The sequence below is a fragment of the Hyaena hyaena genome, unplaced genomic scaffold, assembly GCF_003009895.1.
Source record: "Hyaena hyaena isolate Hyena2069 unplaced genomic scaffold, ASM300989v1 scaffold_134, whole genome shotgun sequence".
Lineage (NCBI taxonomy): Eukaryota > Metazoa > Chordata > Mammalia > Carnivora > Hyaenidae > Hyaena > Hyaena hyaena.
Window position 1 is genome coordinate 524,790 of NW_024080766.1, and position 19,833 is coordinate 544,622.

The 19,833-nt window shown below is 44.5% G+C and overlaps 1 protein-coding gene across 5 annotated transcripts in view; it reads left to right on the plus strand.

Moving 5' to 3' along the window:
• CEP72 (centrosomal protein 72) overlaps window positions 1-19,833 on the plus strand; it is a 38,253-nt gene that overhangs the window by 691 nt on the left and 17,729 nt on the right. For 3 of the 5 annotated variants that reach the window (XM_039238000.1, XM_039238005.1, XM_039238004.1), the window contains exons 2-6: window positions 4,991-5,118; window positions 6,240-6,432; window positions 9,323-9,431; window positions 18,287-18,465; window positions 19,227-19,409. In XM_039238000.1, coding sequence (XP_039093931.1) covers window positions 4,991-5,118; window positions 6,240-6,432; window positions 9,323-9,431; window positions 18,287-18,465; window positions 19,227-19,409 — 792 coding nt within the window. Of the gene's footprint in view, window positions 1-4,609; window positions 4,687-4,990; window positions 5,119-6,239; window positions 6,433-9,322; window positions 9,432-18,286; window positions 18,466-19,226; window positions 19,410-19,833 lie in introns of those variants that run through there. The other 2 variants (XM_039238003.1, XM_039238002.1) reach the window with 2 other exon arrangements.

Here is a 19,833-nt window from a genome sequence, read left to right on the forward strand (position 1 = left end):
CCCAGTGAGGTCGGGACGGGGGGCACCCGAGGGGGGCTGGCGTCCCAGTGAGGTCGGGGCGGGGGGGGGACCCGAGGGGGGCGGGGTCCCAGTGTGGTGGGGGCGGCGGGGACCCGAGGGGGGCGGGGGGGACCCGAGGGGGCGGGCGTCCCAGTGAGGTCGGGGCGGGGGGGGGGTACGCGAGGGGGGCGGGGGTCCCAGTGTGGTGGGGGGGTGTTCTTTCACCCGTAAGTAAGGTGGTTTGAGGTTGGCTTTTAAAACAACTGGAACCCGCAGTCTTCTTCCGGGGAAAACGTGCCCTCCGCTCCGGCTGCACAACTCTGTTGTGTTCTTGGTCTCCGATTTTTGTATGTATGTTCATGGGGATCATGGGGACTTGGGTCACGGGTTTTCTTTCTGTCCCGTTTTTCTCAGGTTTTGGCATCAGCCTGAAGCTCAGCACCTGAAATACGTTGGAAAGTGTTGCTTCCTCGTGTGTATTCTACAAGAGGTTGTGTAGAAGTGGTGCTGAGTCTTCCTTGTTGGAATTTTCCACAGAAACCACATAGGCCTTGAAGATTTTTTTTTAATGTTTATTTCTGAGGGGGGGGAGGGGGACAGAGGATGGGAAGCAAGCTCTGCACCTACAGCAGCCTCGCAAACCCTGAGATCAGGACCGAGGCCACTGGGTGCCCCGGTATTTGAAGCTTTTAAATGACACATTCAGTTTCTCTGTTTGTTGTAAAAACTATTCTTATTATTGGGAGTTGTGATTGAATTATGACTGGGGTTTGTAAAATTGACATTGTCGTGGAAGTTGTTGAACTTACGTGTGTAGGGCTGTTTGCTCCCTTACCAGCCTGGTAAATGTTTGGTGTCCATGGTGGTAACCTTTCTTCCATTCTTGATTTTGCATTTACGTCTTTGATTTTAGACTTGGTAAAGGTTTGTCAATTGTATTAACCTTTTCAGTGAGTCAGCTTTCGGTTTGATGGGTTTTTCCCCATTGTTTGCTAGTTTCAAGTTTTATTTATTCTTTTCTTTATTATTTCCTTTCATCTGCTCACTTTGCATTTATTTTACTCTTCTCTTGTAGATTCTGGAGATGAGATTTAGATTATTGATTTGATACTTTTTAATTTAGTGATGTAAATTTTACTCTAAGCACAGCGTTAGCTGCATTCACAAATTTTGTTATACTTTCATTTTATTAAAGTGCATTTTTAGGTTTTCCTGGAGACTTCTTTGACCTGTGGATTGTGTGGGAGTGTGTTTTCTCATTGTGTGTTTGGAGATTTTCTCTTCTTTTTCCCTTTTGTTATTGATTGTAGTGTGATTCCATTATGGTCAGAGTATATACTCTATGATTTTAATTCTTTTAAATTTGTTGAGGTGTGATTTTGGTCCAGGATCTGGTTTGTATTGGTGAATGTTCCAAGTGCACCAGAAAAGATGTGTACTCTGTTGTTGAGTGGAGTGTTATGTAAACATCAATTAGATCCTATTGGCTGCTGATGATGTTCAATTCTTCTGTATCTTTGTTGATTTTTCTTTTTCTTTAAAAAAAAAATTTTTTTTTAATGTTTTATTTATTTCTTAGAGAGAGAGCGCACATGAGCAGGGGAGGGTCAGAGAGAGAGGGAGACACAGAATCTGAAGCAGCTCCAGGCTCTGAGCTGTCAGCACAGAGCCCGACGCGGGGCTCGAACTCACCAACAGTGAGATCATGACCTGAGCCGAAGTCGGAAGCTCAACCAACTGAGCCACCCAGGTGCCCCTCTTTGTTGATTTTTCTGTCTACTGATTGTATTAGTTGCCGTGAGGGGAGTGTCGAAGTCCGTAACTGTAATTGTGGATTTGTCTATTTCTGTTTCACTTCATATGTTTTGGAGCTATGCCTACATATTTGGGATTTGGGGTGACCCTTGTAACATATGTACCGTTACTCTTTGCCCCTAATAATTTTCTATGTTGAGACATCAACTAGTGTAGCCACTGCAGCTCTTTTGATTCATGTTTGCAGGGCACATCTTTCCTATTTACTCTGTAATCTTTAAGCTTACCTATATCATTATCTTTGCAATGAGATTCTTGTAGACAGTATATAGTGGGTTCATTTTTATTTACTCTGCCAGTCTCTTTTATAGTGTGTTTAGACCATTTACATTTAATGGAATTGTTAATGTAGGCTAGTTGGAAGTATGCCATTTTATTATTTGTTTTCTGTTCATTCCCTTTTTCTTTGAAAAAATTTTTTTATGTTTTTTATTTATTTCTGAGAGAAAGAGAGAGACAGTGTGAGCAGGGGAGGGTCAGAGAGAGAGGGAGACACAGAATCCGAAACAGGCTCCAGGCTCTGAGCTGGGTATCAGCACAGAGCCTGAGACAGGGCTCGAACCCACGAACCGTGAGATCATGACCTGAGCCAAAGCTGGACATTTAACGGAGTGAGCCACCCAGGCGCCCCTGTTTTTAATTTTTTTTTAATGTTTATTTTTGAGAGAGACAGAGCGTGAGCATGGAGGGGCAGAGAGAGGGGGAGACACAGAGTCTGAAGCAGGCTCCAGGCTCTGAGCTATCCGCACAGAGCCCAATGCAGGGCTTGAACCCACAAGCCATGACATCATAACCTGAGCCGAAGTCGGACGCTTAACCAACTGAGCCACCTTGGTGCCCCTCTTTCACTGTTTTTAGATTTTAGAAGTTTATTTCTGATGTATCTGGGCATGGCTTTTTCTTTTTTTTTCTTTTCTTAGTCTTTATTCTGTTTGAGGTTTTCTCAGCTTCTTGAATATGTAGCTTGATGTCTTTTGCCAAATTTGGTAAATTTTCAGCCATTATTTCTGTAATTGTTGAACATTTTTTTCTTAGTCATACTATCGTTCTCTTTCTGGAACTCTAATTGGGATTGCATGGGGACTCATGACAAAAGTGTTAAATTCCTTTTTCCATGGGCCCCTGAGGCTCTGTTCATTCATTCTTTCACTTCTTTTTTAAGTCTTGTTTTCTCTCTGCTGGTCAGATAGGACAATTTTGATCAATCTGTCTTTGCATTCCCTGTGAATTTTTTTCTTCTGTTATCTCCATGCTGTTTACTAAGCTGCTTCTTATGGTAATTTTGCTTTGGTTATTGTATTTTATGTTTCTGAACTTTCTATTTTTTCTTATTAAATCTTATGGGGGTTTTTTTGCCAAGACTTCCTATCTTATCATTTGTTTCAAGAGTGTTCATAATTGTTCATTAAAGTATTGCTTTAAAATTCTTTGTTAAATAATTATGACTTCTGTCATCTCAGTGTTGGGGTTGATTGTTTTTCTATTTAAATTGAGATTTTTTTCAGGTTTTGGTCATTTTTTTATTGTGTCATGGACATTTTGGGTCCTGAGAGTCTCTGTTTCTTATTTGAATCTTGTGACACATTCTTGGCACTGAGTGGGCACTGCCTTGTGGCTGAGGTAGTGGCCAGGCTCCTGTCACCCACACGGCCTCTGTAGATGCCTGTGGGCCACCTCCTTGCAGCCCTGGTGGTAGTCAGCGTCCTCTCACCCGTCCCAGGGCTGGCCACTGTGCAAGGCCACGTGTGTGGTGGATTTTTTTTCTTTTTCTTTTTTTTTTTTTTTTGCTGGCTGTTGAGCTGAGTGGGGCTGATGTCAGGAGTCTGTCCTCCAAGACCACCCCTTCCTGGTCCTTCTACCATGGGCAGCAGTCTTATCCTTATTTTTCAGTCAGTGTCCGTGGTATTTGTATGTCGCCAGCTTCTTTTGTTTTTTTTTTTTTTTTAATATTTTTATTTATTTCTAGGAGTGAGAGAGAGACAGCATGAGCAGGGGAGGGTCAGAGAGAGAGGGAGACACAGACTCTGNAATCTATTATCCTTGAATAAAGGTGAGTTTTTGAGCATTCTGTGAAGTTAAATTTTGGAGAGAATTTTGCATTGGTTAATATGTAAATTGTAGCTTCAATTTAGATTTTATTGTATTGCTAATTTTTTAAAATATTTTTATTTATTTCTAGGAGTGAGAGAGAGACAGCATGAGCAGGGGAGGGTCAGAGAGAGAGGGAGACACAGACTCTGAAACAGGCTCCAGGCTCTGAGCTGGCAGTCAGCACAGAGCCTGACGCGGGGCTCGAACCCACGAACCGCGAGATCATGACCTAAGCGAAAGTCGGACGCTTAACCGACTAAGCCACCCAGGCGCCCCTGTATGTCGCCAGCTTCTTTGGCACTCATATGGGGACATAAGGGAGACAAAACAGATGCCAAACCAGCATAGGGCCCGCACTGCTGGACTGTTTCCTTGAGTCCCTAGACAGTTGGCCTTCTGTTCCCCACCCTCCAGACTTGTCTGGCGCTGGTTTCATATATTGTTCTGGGTGCAGTACCTGAGTGGGAGTAGGGTGGATGGGTCTACTGTGTCTTGTCTGGAAATGGAAGCCCCCAGATCAGTTTTAAATTTAATTAAGATATGTTTTAAAACACAACTCTTCCTGAGAAAGTACTAGTGTGCTCGGGCCCAGACTGTCTTTTTGATTACTGAAACTTATTTTTGTAGCAACATTCATTTAATGGCTGCTTGTTGACTGTGCCACAGAGAGGCATATGGCGTGTAGGGCACACTCTGTGTCCTCGCGTGTAACGGCGTGGAGTCATCAGGTTGGCTGACCATTGGGCTCCAGACTGCGATCCCTGCGTGGGGAATGTGCAGGTGGCAGAGTGAAGCAGCCAGGAGTCAAAGTGGGAGCCCAGTTAGGAGGGCAGTCCTGGTGGGAGAGCGTCTGAGGGGAGAAGCAGGGGGTGGGGAGCAGGGCGTTCATGGGCCTGCAGGTTTGGAGGTGAACGTGAGCCGAAACCCTGCATGTGGTTCTCTCCTGTAGTATCAGTATCACACTTGGAGTTGTATTGTTTTTGTGACTTTTTCAGATTCTAAGGCTGCTGTAGGTCATTCTTATTACAGTAATACATTTTCACTGAAAAGGAAGGTTAAAATCTCGTGATTTTTTTATTCTTAGCTGAACTTCGGTCATTATCAATTCCTGGAACTTACCAAGAAAAGATTACTCACCTAGGAAATTCTTTGATGAATTTAACAGGCTTAAAATCTTTAGACCTCTCACGCAACTCTTTGGTGAGTCTAGAGGTAAGTTTTAGGTTTGTTTCTTAAAAGAAATTTTATTGCTATCAGTAGCAGTAGAAAGTATATTTATAGTAACAATACAGTATGTTTTATAGTTGTGCTTATCATATATGTAGATTGTACACTAAACAATGGTTGCAAATATTGCATTGTTTTTCTTGTGTTCATTGTTGTGAGCTATAGATTTCTTTTTTTTTATTTTAATATTTTATTTATTTTTGAGAGAGAGATAGAGACAGCATGAGCAGGGGAGGGTCAAAGAGAGAGGGAGACACAGAATCTGAAGCAGGCACCAGCTCTGAACTAGCTGTCAGCATAGAGCCTGATGCGGGGCTCGAACCCAGAAACCTGACCTGAGCTGAAGTCAAGACACTTAACCGACTGAGCCACCCAGGCGCCCGAGCTATAGATTTCTTACACATCTCATTATACCTTTAAACTACTTTGACAACCAAAACTCCCATCTCTGATGAAGATGGTTGTATCTTTAAAGGAAATAAAATAAGGCCTGAAAGACTAGTGTTTGTGTGCTGGTCACTGTCCATCCTTGTCTCAGGTTTGTTTTTTTAATTCGCATTTTGCACTTCACATCTGTTTATAATCTGACTCTTGGTGACATCCTGGTAAGCCCTTGGTCCTGGTGAGCAGGTGAGAAATCACCCAGGTGATGGCAGGTGGGGGGTTGTGTAAACACCGCTCATGACTTCTGGAGAGGGGGCTCCTGCCTCATATTATAGAGAGAGCCCAGACCCTGGTCGGCATCACCCAGGAGTTTCAGTCCAGGATACACCACCCAGGGCTGGCTCCTTGCTCAACCCCCCCAGGCTGTTTCTATGCTGTAGAGTGGGAGCAGTAACAGTTCTTAGTGTGTGGGGCTGTGTGCGGATTAAATGAAACTGTGAGAACTCCGTAGATACGGGCTGTCCTCCATGGTCAGCACTTCTGCAGATGTGACGTTTCAAACCTGCGTGGCGTGGAGCACATTCCATCTTGGTGCTGCTCTTGGCGGTGGCATGTAGTCCCTGCCGGTGCTTTATGAGGTTGGTATTGGTTCGTATTGATGGCCCATCTCACTGTTCATTTTTGAAAGTATAAACTGATGCTAGGTTTTGCCCCGTTGGCAGGGCATTCAGTTCCTGACTGCACTGGAAAGTCTCAATCTCTACTACAACTGCATCTCCTCATTAGCTGAAGTGCTTCGGCTCCACTCCTTGACGGAGCTCACAGACGTGGACTTTCGGCTGAACCCTGTGGTGAAGAACGAATCTGATTACCGCCTTTTTGTCGTGCACATGCTCCCGAAGCTCAGGCAGCTGGGTAGGCGCCACAGCTGTGCTCATACTGTTGCTCATGGGAGCACTGAGAGGTGTTTTGTGCTCTCAGAAGTTGACCTTCTTCTCCCCTGCTTGAGTCTGTGCGTTTCCCAGTGTGAGTCTTGTGGGAGCCGCTGCCTGGGAGGATGGCCAGGAGCTCTGGCCACAGGCGCCTGCCGGGGAGACCATGAGCGCCGGTATGAGCCAGGCTTCTCTGTCCCTTTCGGGCCCTCCACTTCCTGCTGATTGGCTTGGACATACTCTCTGAATGCCCGGTGCCATTTCTGTGCATGACTCCCCGGGCTTCATCTCAGGCTCAGCAAGGCAGTTGGATCTTAGCTGGTTTCACATCTGCCTGGAAGGATATAGGAAGAGAGGTTCCTGTGCCCTCCCTTTCCCCAGGTGATAGGGATGGGAGAGGGTGAGGTCCTCTCGGTGGGTACAGCTACCCACTGGCTTAGTAACCCGTATCCCTAAAAGAAACAGATCTTTGTGTCAGGCTTGCAGGCAGAGCTCCCAGAGTGCCCAGTGACCCTAGCAGCTTGGAGGGTCATGCTTGGGGAAGCCATCCATAGTGACACCTTAACCACCCACCTGCCCGGATACCAGGAGTTGTCTTTGTGGCCGAGCATTGTGGCCGGTGAACTGCTGATGCCACGCGCCACCCTCCCCCCCCGCCCCCACCTTGCACCTCCAAGGAGAGAGCTGGAGTATGAGCCTCAGGGCATGCAGAGCATGGAGAAGGAGCTTCGGACACTCAGTCCTCTTCTGTGAAGGGGCCCAAGTCCCGGGTGGTAGAGGTGTGGGAATGTCTGCTTGAGGGGCAGTGTTCTTCTCTGTCCCCAGTGATCAGCATGTCCTTAATCCTGAGGGCCAGTGCCCTGCTTGGTGAAGCTGGGGGGAATTTGGGTGTCTCGATCTCCCCAGTGCTGACCTACCAAAACCAAAGTAAAACCCAAATCACAGCAGCACTTGTCAGGGAAGACGTTGGTCCTCTGTTATTCCGTGTGTTAGTTACTGAGCTATGGGCCTACCGTGGCCACTATCCTGGCAGCATCCAGTGGCAAACCCACAGGCTGTGTGTAGATTCTTTCATGAACACCTTGCTACACAAGTATGTGCTGATTACCTCCAGGTGCTCCCTCTGCACTGTGGATGATGGGCTCTGGGGAGCCTGGCTGTTCTGCTGGGCCGTACCTGCCTGGGCCCAGGGTTGGGAGTGGGTGTCCCTCTGTGGGTATCTTTGACCAATCCCCATTAGCACATTGATTAGTTTCAAGCCTACTTAGAATTTCGATGTTTAACTTTTAGATATTTAGGAGGAATATGTGCTGGGTTTTTACACCAGTTATAAATAGTTGAATTTGACTCTTTTTCCAGAGGCATTTCAGTCCATATTATGGGAAAAGTTTGCTATCTTTAGTCTTAAATCATTACTTTCCCTTTGTTATAAAAGTTTTAGTTTCAGAATCCTAGAGTGTTTGTGTGGAGAAGGGATATAAGGAAGATACTTTCAGATGTGCAGAAGGAACACAGTTGAAGGTCAGGGTCATGCGGGAGTCCTAGAACCCTTGGAAGGCTTACTCTGCCTCACGGGGTCCCCAGTACGATTGGAGCTGCCCTGGTTCCAGGTGAGCAGGTGAGGCCCCCCCTTCCCCGGAGGGATGTGGGCAGGAGAACAGTGAGAGGGCATCTGGGGACTCAGTGGTGGGGGCTCAGGGTCTGGGAGAGTGTTGCAAAGTCAGAAGGGGTATAGATTTGGGGTGAATGTGCATTTGCATTTGGTTTTAGCTCCATTGAGTCTGAATGTGTCGTAGAACAATTCAGAGAAGTATTAGAGTAAGGGATTTGGAACTGGCTCAAAAGTGAAGTGAAGGCTCAGTGAGTGGAGCTGTGTGTCAGCCCTGAGCGAGTGTCCACGCCACGAGAGATGGCATCTGTCAAGCAGTTGTGTTTCTCAGTCCACGTGCAGAAAGCAGAGGGGCCTAGCTCCCAGAAGCACGTCTGTATGATTGTCACAGTTCCTTTGTTTTCTGCTTTGAAAGTGATTATTGATCTGTTACTCATTTACTCCCTGTTGTAGTTGTATGCTTTTGGGGTGTGCCTCAGTTAAATGCTCTTTGGGAGGCAGCTTTGGAATTTAACCGCTATTTGTAACACTAGTTCTCTGGTAGGATGTGTTAAAAGTTGCAAAGCATTGACTTTCAATATTGGGAACCATTTTACTCTTAGGTATGACCCAGGAGTAACAAATGAGTAGAGGCCTTCTGGGGCTCAGGGCTCATGTGTGGGGACAGTTGAAACTCCAGTCTGAGGATGCATACCCTAGGCCCAGACACACAGCCACGGCATTTACTCTTTAGCTTGTTCAGAATTCTTATCCACAGAGACATCTCAGGTGTGCTCAGTGTGGTTCCAGAACCTCCTCCAGTCCCGAGAATGTGCGTAGAAAGAAGGTAGACGTGCCGAGAAGGCTGTGCCCATGTGCGAATTTGCATGTGTATTTTCCCATGGGCAACAGCTGGCCTCCACAGTGGTGTCTGAGGACTAGCTTTACGGGAGCAGGCCGCCCCTCCTGGAATTGGTGTTTGTCATCTGGAAAACCAGATGGAGCCACCAGAGCCCAGCATTCCTTTACTGGGTCTACCCAGGACTTAACGGGGGATGCTTGTGGCTGAGCTGGCTCCAGGGGATGGAAGGTCCCTGAACAATAGGAGGCAGTGCTGGTCCCAGGCAGTGTGCAGCAGGGTGGGTGATGGGGGTACCTCCATTCCCAAGGGGAAGGTGATGTGCTTCAAGGCAGCTAGGAGGTGCCCCTGGGGGGCTGGGTTGTTGGGGGCCTGTCACCTGCTTCTTGGTGGCATTTGCTAGTTCTCTGGCATTTTTCTCCCTAGATGATCGTCCTGTGAGAGAGAGTGAGCGGAACGCATCCCGGCTGCATTTCGCATCGGAGGAATCACTGGACTCAAAGCAGAGCGCCCCAGCTGTTTTGCGAGTCGGAAGGTATGAACAGAAGTGGTATTTGAACATTGAGAGAAGCTGTTCAGACTTGCCTGTTGATAGACTGTTTACCTAAAAGATAGAAACTTCTGGGGTGCCTGGGTGGCTCAGTTGGTTAAACGCCAACTTCGGCTCCGGTCATGATCTCACAGTTTGTAAGTTTGAGCCCCGCCTCGGGCTCTGTGCTTACAGCTCGGGGCCTGGAGCTGCTTCAGCTTCTGTGTCTCCCTCCCCCATTCATGCTCTGTCTCTCTCTCGCTCAAAAATAAATAAACATTAAAAAAAATTTTTTTTTAAAAATCGAGAAGCGTCTTTGTGTGCTGATTGCCACTTCAAGGGCAGGCGTGCAGAGGAGGAAAGGAGAAACGCTGGGTTACCAGTGGGGGCTCAGGCGAATGGGGGTGGGGCAGTGGCTCTCTCCCCCTGCTGTCCACGTTTTCCATGGTTGTTTTATAATATTAAAGTGTTTATTAAAGTAATAACATGTAAAAAGTCGTGTGAAAGGCTTGTGATAAGAAGTCACAGCACCCTGTCCCCTCCGTGGCCCTTGCCTCAGAGGCAGCCACTGCTTACTTCTGCAGTTGTTTCCTGTTTGAGTTACTTTCTTGTCTCCACACGCTACAAACACACCACCTTTTATGGGTGTGAGTGCTTTACGCAGTAGCTGACCGCTGACTGCCTCAGGCCCTTCCGCCCCCACCCCGGTGCTAACAGTCTGTGGAAGATGACCCTTCTTCCCGTGTTCTCGGTCTGTGGCCAGTGCTGGCGGTGCCGTGTGTAGTTGTGCTGTGGGAGCGGGCCCCTGTGCCTGCCGGTCCCCACTTCTGTGCCACCCCCCAGCCCCTGGCCGCTGCATCACTGTGTTTAACTGTACACTGTGACGGTTGATAATATTTAAATGTGTTCTGAAACCAGAAAATGTCTTTGTAGGTTCATCTTAAAGGGCAAAATCAGTAAACTGTGTTTACGTTGCTTATAATGTGCTAGAAATGTGTGTTCTTGTATACCATTTTGTTTCGTCTGAAGCTTTTAATGGTTTTCTTTTTCTTGCACTATGTGTTTTATCTTATCCATAAATTCCTCTAATGTAGGGGTTACCAAATTCTTTTTTGAAAAGGGATGGAGAGTGAATATTTTAGGTTCTGTGGACCAACCATATGATCTCTTTCTCAACATTTCACCTCTGCCTTTGTAGCATGAAAGCAGCCATAGGCAATACTTAAGTGGATGACTATGTTCCAGTAAAACTTTATTTAGAAAAATAGTCAATGGGCTAGATTTGACTTTGTGGACCATACTTTGCCAGTTTCTGTTCTGATTTCTCAAGATCAATTCCAAATCCTTGGGGTCTCCTTTTCCCTCAGCTACATACACTGTAGCCATCCTTCCCTCACTTTCCCATTTCAGACTAGATTAATTACTGTGTAGACAGCTGCTCCCAGTACCCTGTGCAATGGTCTGGATGTTTATGGCCCCCCAAATTCATACATGGAAGTCCTAACCTCTAGAGCCTCTGGGAGGTGATTCAGTCATAAAGGTGGAGCCTCAGGAATGGGCTTGGTGGCTGTTAGAAAGAGAGACTCCACGGAGTTGCCCAGTCCCTTTCTTCATGTGGGGTTATGAGTCTAGTAGTGTCAGACCTCTGACTTTGTTCTCCTTCAGTATTTTGTTGGTTATTGCGTCTATGTAAACTTGCTTTTCTATGTAAATTGTTTGCTGAGATTTTGACTGGACTTCAGTGAATCTGTAGATTGAGTTGGGAAGAACTGACACTCTGACAGTATCGAGTCTTCTTCTCTATGAGCAGGGAGTGCCCATTTATTTAGTTGTTCTTTGATTTCATTTATCAGAGGTTTGTAGTTTTCTTCAAACAGATCTTGTACGGGTTTTGTTAGATTATATCTGATAGGTCATTTGTTTGTAATGTAAGTGGCACTGCCTTTTTTCATTTCAAATTCCAGTTGTTCATTACTGGTATGTAGGAAGCGGTTGACTTTTGTATGTTAACCTTATGCATTAGTTTCCTAGAGCTGATGTAAAAGTACCCCAAACTGGATGGCTTAAAATAACAGAAATTTGTTCTCTCACAGGTGTTAAGGGTGAAGTCTGAAATCAAGGTGTTGGTGAATTGATTCTTTGTGGAGGCTGTAAGAGAGAATCTATTCCATGATTTTGGTGGTTTGCTGGGAGTTTTTGGTGTACCTTGGCTTGCAGCTGTCTCTCTCCAGTCCTCTTTAGATGTATGGCTGTCTTCTCCCTGTGTCTTTTCATGCAATCTCCCCTTTTGCATGTTAGTTTCTGTGTCCCAGTTTCCCCAAAAGATACCAGTCAGGTTGAATTAGGGCCCACCCCAGTCTCCTACTAATTTGATTACTTCTATAAAGACTCCATTTCCAAATAAGGTCATGTTCTGAGGTACAAGGTATTGGGACTTCATATCTTTTGGTGGGGAGGGGGCGGGGGGGACACAATGAAACTTAGAACTCTGTATTTTGCAGCCTTGCCATATAACCACTTGTTAGTTCCAGGAGGTTTTTTTCCTTCTTGTTTTTGGTTGATTCTTTGGAATTTTCTACACAGACAATTCATGTATCTGTGAACAGAGACAACTCTATCTCTTCCTTCCTAATCTGTATATATTTTATTTCCTTTTCTTATTGCATTAGCTGGGACTTCCAGTATGATGTTTAAAAGAAGGAATGAGAGGGCACACCTTTGCTTTGTCCTGATCTTAGCAAGGAAGCATCTAGTTTTCACCACTAAGAGGGATGTTAGCTGCAGGTTTTTGTAGATGTTCTTTATCTAGTTGAGGAGTTCCCCTCTATTCGTAGTTTGCTGATCATTTTCATCAGGAATGGATGTTGGATTTTGTCAAATGCTTTTCTTTATCCACTGATATGAGCATATGAGTTTTCTTTAGTCTTTTGATGTGATGGTTGCATTACTTTTCAGATGTTGACCTAGCTTTTCATATCTGGAATAAATCCCACTCAGTTGTGGTGTGTAGTTCTTTTTATACATTGTTGGATGCAATTTGCTAATATTTTGTTGAAGATTTTTGCATCTGTATTCATGAGAGATATTGGACTATAGTTTTCTTGTATATTAAAATAACGCTGGCCACATAGAATGAGTTAGGATGTATTCTGTCTGTATCTGTCTTCTGGAAGAGATTATAGAGAATTGGTATCATTGTGTTCTTTAAATGTTAGGTGGAATTCAGCAGTTAACCCATCTGGACCTAGTTTCAGAGGGCTATTATTGATTCAGTGTCTTTAATATATACATCCATTCAGATTATCCATTTCTCTTTGTGTGAATTTTGGTAGATTGTACATTTCCAGGAACTGGTCTGTCTGATTATATTATAAAATTTGTGGGTGTAGAGTTGTTCATAGTATTCCTTTATTATCCTTTTGCTGTCCATGGGATCTGTCATTGTGACCCTTCTTTCACTTCTGATATTAGTAATTTGTGTCTTTTTTTTCTTTAAAGATTTATTTTTTTTAAATGTTTTTGTTTATTTCTAAGAGAGAGAGAGAGAGACAGCGTGAGCAGGGAGGGTCAGAGAGAGAGGGAGACACAGACTCCGAAACAGGCTCCAGGCTCTGAGCTGGCAGTCAGCACAGAGCCCGACGCGGGGCTCGAACCCACGAACCGCGAGATCATGACCTGAGCTGAAGTCGGACGCTTAACCGACTAAGCCACCCAGGCGCCCCTGTGTCTTTTTTTTCTTAATTAACCTGGAATTGAAGTTTTTCAATTTTATTGTTCTTTTTAAAGATCTTTTGGTTTTGTTGATTTTTCTGTGTTGATTTCCTGTTTGCAATTTCATTGATTTCTGCTCTGATTGTTACTTTTTCTTTTCTTCAGCTTTCTTTGGATTTAATTGGCTCTTTGTCTAATTTCCTAAGATAGAAGGTTGGTTTATTGATTTAGATTTTACTCTTTTTCCTCACATACGCATTCAGTGCTGTGAATTTCATTCTAAGTATTGCTTTCACTGCATCCCACAAATTCTGTTAAGATGTATCTTCATTTAATTCAAAATATATATATATATTTTTAATATTTTTATTTATTTCTAGGAGAGAGAGAGAGACAGCATGAACAGGGGAGGGTCAGAGAGAGAGGGAGATACAGACTCTGAAATAGGCTCCAGGCTCTGAGCTGGCAGTCAGCACAGAGCCCGACGCGGGGCTCGAACCCACGAACCGCGAGATCATGACCTGAGCTGAAGTCGGACGCTTAACCGACTAAGCCACCCAGGCGCCCCTGTCTTTTTTTTCTTAATTAACCTGGAATTGAAGTTTTTCAATTTTATTGATCTTTTTAAAGATCTTTTGGTTTTGTTGATTTTTCTGTGTTGATTTCCTGTTTGCAATTTCATTGATTTCTGCTCTGATTGTTACTTTTTCTTTTCTTCAGCTTTCTTTGGATTTAATTGGCTCTTTGTCTAATTTCCTAAGATAGAAGGTTGGTTTATTGATTTAGATTTTACTCTTTTTCCTCACATACGCATTCAGTGCTGTGAATTTCATTCTAAGTATTGCTTTCACTGCATCCCACAAATTCTGTTAAGATGTATCTTCATTTAATTCAAAATATATATATATATTTTTAATATTTTTATTTATTTCTAGGAGAGAGAGAGAGACAGCATGAACAGGGGAGGGTCAGAGAGAGAGGGAGATACAGACTCTGAAATAGGCTCCAGGCTCTGAGCTGGCAGTCAGCACAGAGCCCGACGCGGGGCTCGAACCCACGAACCGCGAGATCATGACCTAAGCGAAAGTCGGACGCTTAACCGGCTAAGCCACCCAGGCGCCCCAAATTCAAAATATTTTTAAATTTCTCTAGATATGTCTTCTTTGACTCATGTCATATTATTTAGGAATTTGTTCTTTATTATTTTTTTAAACATTTATTTTTGAGAGAAAGAGATCAATTGTGTGTAGGGTAGGGGCAAAGAGAGAGGGAGACAGAATCCCAAGCAGCCTGCATGCTGTCAGTGCAGAGCCTGGTGCGGAGTTCAAACTCATGAACTGTGAGATCATGACCTGAGCCGAAATCAAGAGTTGGGCATTTAACTGACTGAGCTACCCAGGTACCCTAGGGACTTGCTCTTTAATTTCCCAAGTATTTAGGCTTTTTCATTTCTTTTTCTGTTATCAATTAGTGGTGGTATGAGAGCAGATACTTTATGAATTCTCTTTTAAATTTGTTAAAATTTGTTTTATGGCTCACAGTATGATTTATCTAGGTCTGATGGAAGCTTGAGAAGAACGTGTAATCTGCTGTTGCTGGATGAAGCGGTCTATAGATGTCTGAATAGCCCGTTGATTGATGGTGCTGTTGAGTTCAGCTGTGTTCTTACTGATTTTCTGCCTACCAGGTCTGTCCGTTTCTGATACAGGGGTGCTGGGGTCTCCAGCTGCGGTGCTGGGCTCCTCTGTTTCTCCTTGTAGTTCTGTCAGTTTGTGCCTTATGTGTTTAGATGCTCTGTTGTTAGGTGTTGTAGGTTAAGGCCTTCAGTGTCTTCTTGTAGACTTGATCCCCTTATCTTTGTATAATGCCTCTCTTATTCCTATAAGTTACCTTGCTTTGAAGTTGGCTTCATCTGAAATTAATGTAGCTGTTCCTGCATTCTCTCTAATAGTGTCAGCGTGGTGTATTTGTTACTATCCCTTTACTTTTGATCCATATATACCTTTATATGTAAAATGGGTTTCTTATAGACAATGTGTAGTTGGATCTTATTTTTTGATCCATGTTGAATCTCTTTTAATTGGAACGTTTAGACCATTGTTTAAATTTTTTTTAATGTTTTATTTATTTCTGAGAGAGAGAGAGCGAGCATGAGCATGGGAGGGTCAGAGAGAGAGGGAGACACAGAATCTGAAACAGGCTCCAGGCTCTGATCTGGCTGTCAGCACAGAACCTGACACGGGGCTCAAACCCACGAACTGGGAGATCATGACCTGAGCTGAAGTGGGACGCCTAGCTGACTGAGCCACCCAGGTGCCCCAGACCACTGATGTTTAAAGTGGTTATTGGTACAGTTGGATTCATATCTACCATGTTCATTCCTGTTTTCTTTGTTCCTGTTCTTCTGCTTTGTTTCTTCCTTTTGTGTTTCTAAACGAGCATGTTATGCCATTCCATTTTTTCTCCTTTGTTATCATCTCGGTTATACTTATATTTTTACTTTTTTTTAGTGGTTCCCCTAGAGTATGAAGTAGACCTTTACAACTCATCCAAGTCCTCTTTCAAGTAACACTGCACTCCTTCATGGACAGTGGAAATAACCTCATACTTACAAAACATTCTTAACTCCACCTTCCTGTCCCTTGTATTGGTCCTGTCATTGATTTCATTGATGCATAAGCTATAACTGCATTAATACATGGGCATCTGTAATCAAATATGACATTGTTGCTGGTACTTCAGACTGTCATCTGTTAGATCAGTGCTCTACTTTTTTTTTTAATGTTTATTTTTGAGAGAGAGACAGAGACAAAGACAGAGAGTGTGAGCGGGGAGGGGCAGAGAAAGAGGGAGACACAGAATCGGAAGCAGCTCCAGGCTCCGAACTGTTAGCACAGAGCCGGACATGGGGCTCGAACCCACGAACTGTGAGATCACGACCTGAGCCAAAGTCAGACGCTCAACCGACTGAGCCACCCAGGTGGCCCAATGCTCTTCCTTTCTATGTAGATCTGAGTTTCCGACCTGCATCATTCTTTTCTCTAAAGAACTTCTTTTAACATTTCTCATCAGAGCAGATCTACTGGCAACACATTGCAGTTTCTGTTTATCTGAGAAAGTCTTTATTTCTCTTCCACTTTTGAAGGATAATCTTGTAGGTTACCACATTTTGGCGTGGTAGCTTTTTTTCTCAACAGTTTAAATGCTTCACTTTTTTGCTACTTGCATGGTTTCTGAGGAGGAGCCAGATGTAATTCCTACATTCCTTGCTCTGCACATCAAGTATTTTCCCCTTTGCCTTATTTCAGCCTTTTTTTTCTTTTTCTTTGATTTTTTTTCCAGTTTGAATATATTTCTTGATGTAAACTTTTGGTTGTTTACTCTGCCAGTGTTCTCTGAGCTTCCTGGATCTGTGTTCGACACAGGTTTTGGTGTTCTACATTAATTTACAGAAATTTTCAGACTTTCAGACTTAAATATTTTCTTTGTTCCTTTTTTTTCCCCCCCTCTTCTCTTTCTGATGTTCTCAAGAAGCATGTGTTACACCTTTTGTGATTTGTCCCTCATTTCTTGAGTATTCTCTTCTGGGTTTTTTCCATCTTTTTCTCTCTTTGTCTTTCAGTTTTGGAGGATTCTGTTGAGCTCTCCTTGAGTTCAGACGCTCTTCCCTTGGCTGTGTGCAGACTACTGATGAGCCCATCAGAGGTGTCTTCATTTCTCTTACAATGTGCTTGATCTTTAGTATGTCTTTTTGATTCTTTCTTAGAATTTCCATCTCTCTGCTTAAATTTCCCACATGTTCTTGTATGTTGTCTACTTTTTTTTTTTTTCTGAGAGAGAGACAGCATGAGCAGGGGAGGGTCAGAGAGAGAGGGAGATACAGAATCTGAAAGAGGCTCCAGGCTCTGAGCTGGCAGTCAGCACAGAGCCCAACGCGGGGCTCAAACCCACAAACTGTGAGGTCATGACCTGAGCCGAAGTCAGACGCTTAACCAACTGAGCCACCCAGGTGCCCCTGTTGTCTACTTTTTTCATTAGATCTCTTAGTATTATTACTTGGAGTTGTTTTAAAGCCTAGTCTAATAATGTTGGCAATTCTGCTAAATCTGAGTTCTAATGCTGACTCTTCTTTTTCAAGATTGTTTGGCCATTTGGCATCCCTTGAGGTCTCAGATGCATTTTATGATGTGTTCTTTCTATTTCTGTACAAGATGCCATTGGGATTTTGATAGGTATTGCGCTGGTTCTGTAGGCTGCTTTGGGGAGTCGTGTCATTTTAACATTTAACATAGTCTCCAATCCATGAAGATAGGGTGTGTTTCCACTTATTTATGTCTTTAATTTCTTCCAGCAGTATTCTGTATTTTACCTGTCCTTGACAATCTCAAGACTGAGCTGTTATGGAATTTAGAGCTCAGAAGGCCTAATAGATGGCCTGGTGCAGCATGTGATCCACAGGTGACATGGAGACCCCTGAGGCAGAAATGTGTCGGGTGTTAGGTTTCTAGGCAGACCGAAAAAAGAACCCAACTCCTCTTGCCTCTGCAGTGAGGTGGAAAATTCTCAGAAGCAGAAAATAATGAATAGTATTGACTTAAAGTATGATCAGATATCATAAAACCAATGTTCATAGTAGATGATTATTATCTTGAAGAGATTTCTGCCCTTGTTGGAAGTAAATCCCCTTTGTGTGTGTTCACCTTCATGTGGAGGGTCGCAGTTGGCTGGGATGTTGTATCTAAAACATCTCATATTCAGTCAGTGTGGAAACATCTTCATTTAATGTAAAAACAGAAATTTCAAACACCATTCCCTTTAACTTTCTTGATCAAATGCATCACATTGTGGATATGCTAAGAAGAGAATGCACTAGGGGGTTTCAGAACAGGAACTTTCTGGAACTTTCATTCTTGAACAGACCCTACTGGGATGTTGGGATGGCATAGTGACATCACATGACCCCTTTTTCATCACCCATCATCCTGGGGAAGTCCTGCACTGACTTCTGTGGTAGAGGCACCCAGAGCCATTTTCTGCAGTGCACCACCTCCTCCCCACTGGCAGAGCACCCGTCTTCCTTCACAGGGTCCATGCGGTCGGGAGCGTGATGCTGGCTTGAATGACAGCACTGAGTTTGCTTTTCCTTGCAGACTGCGCCACTCGAGGGCCACGTGCACTGACCCCTCAGCCAAGAAATGCTTGGTCATGGACGCAGATGATGAGGCGGTCCTGAACCTCATTGCTGAGTGCGAGTGGGACTTGAGCAACCCTCCCGGGAGCACAAGCTCCAGCCAGAGGGGGCGAGAGGCTGACCTCCCTAGTTCCCAAGGTAGGCTGCTACTCCACCACAAAGGCCCCTTGGGCCAACCTGTTCTGGGATGCTGGTAATTACTGGCTTCCAGACACACAATTGTACTTTCTAGAAAACTCACCTTTAAGTACGGAATCTGTATGAAGGCTTTGTGAACTTGTAAATACCAGTAGTTTGGATTATAGACTTCTGACAGAAAGTCAGAACTTTGACTACAACTACACAGGAGACATAAAAGGTCGAAGTAGACAAGAAGGTAAAGTGTCCTGTAGTGAGGCTGCTGTCCGTCTGTGCCACAAGGGCATGTTCCCTTAGCTTAGGAGATGCTGGGCGCTCAGGCTGCCAGGTTTAGAACCGTGCTTGGAAGAGCAGAAGTTCTCAGTGGAGTCTGGTTGCCAGTTCTTTTCTTTACATGGTTTGTGCTTTTTGGTGTCCTGAAAAGAAATCTTTGTTCGCCCCATATTTGCGAAGAGACTGTCTTCTCACTCAGTAACTGTGGCATATACTTAACCCAATTGACTTGAGTCTCCTTCTGATTCTGCATGGCATTCTGTTGGTTGTCACGTCTTTGTGCCAGTACCAGCCGGGCAGTAAGTGCTGAGGTCAGGCGGTCATGGTCCAGTACCGGCTGTGGCACCTGCTACTGTCACTGCAAGGCTGGCTGCTCAGTCTCCGTTTTCTTACTTAATTGTGTGCTTGATAGCTGTCATACACTATCAGAAGGTTAAAATGTCATTTCTAATGAAATAAAACTTTTAAAATGTTTTTTAATAAAATAGAATCCAGACACCTGATGAGTCCTCAGCCAATACAGTACCAGTGTGGAGATTCCATAAAGAAAGGCCACGAGATGAGGAAATGCAGCTCTCGAGGTTGTGGTCCAGAAAAGAGGCTACAGAACCAGTACTGTGGGGAGGTCCCGCCGCAGTGTGGGCCGCACACACACTTTGCCCCCCACCCAGGTGAGCAGTCTCATGCGGCATCTGTCAGCTCCTTAGCAGGTGCGGGTGTTCACCGTGTGCCATCACGGAAATCTCTCCTCCTGTCTTCAATACATTTGTGCATTTGTGGAGCTCTCTGAGATGCCTTAGGAAAGAATCCCAGACACTGAAACGTATGGTGGATCCAGGTTGTAGAGTCTAGTCCCTAAATGCTTGGTGCTTTTCTCTACACACACATACACATCTTCTGAACACTAGGGTGCAGGTTAGGACAGTAGCTACATTTTAAAAACTAAAATGAGGGGCACCTGGGTGGCTCAGTCAGTTAAGCATCCACCTCTTGTTTTAGGCTCAGGTCATGATCGCAGGGTCATGAGATCAAGCCCCACATTGGGCTCTACATGGAGCATGGAGCCTGTTTGGGATTCTCTCCCTCCCTCCCCCT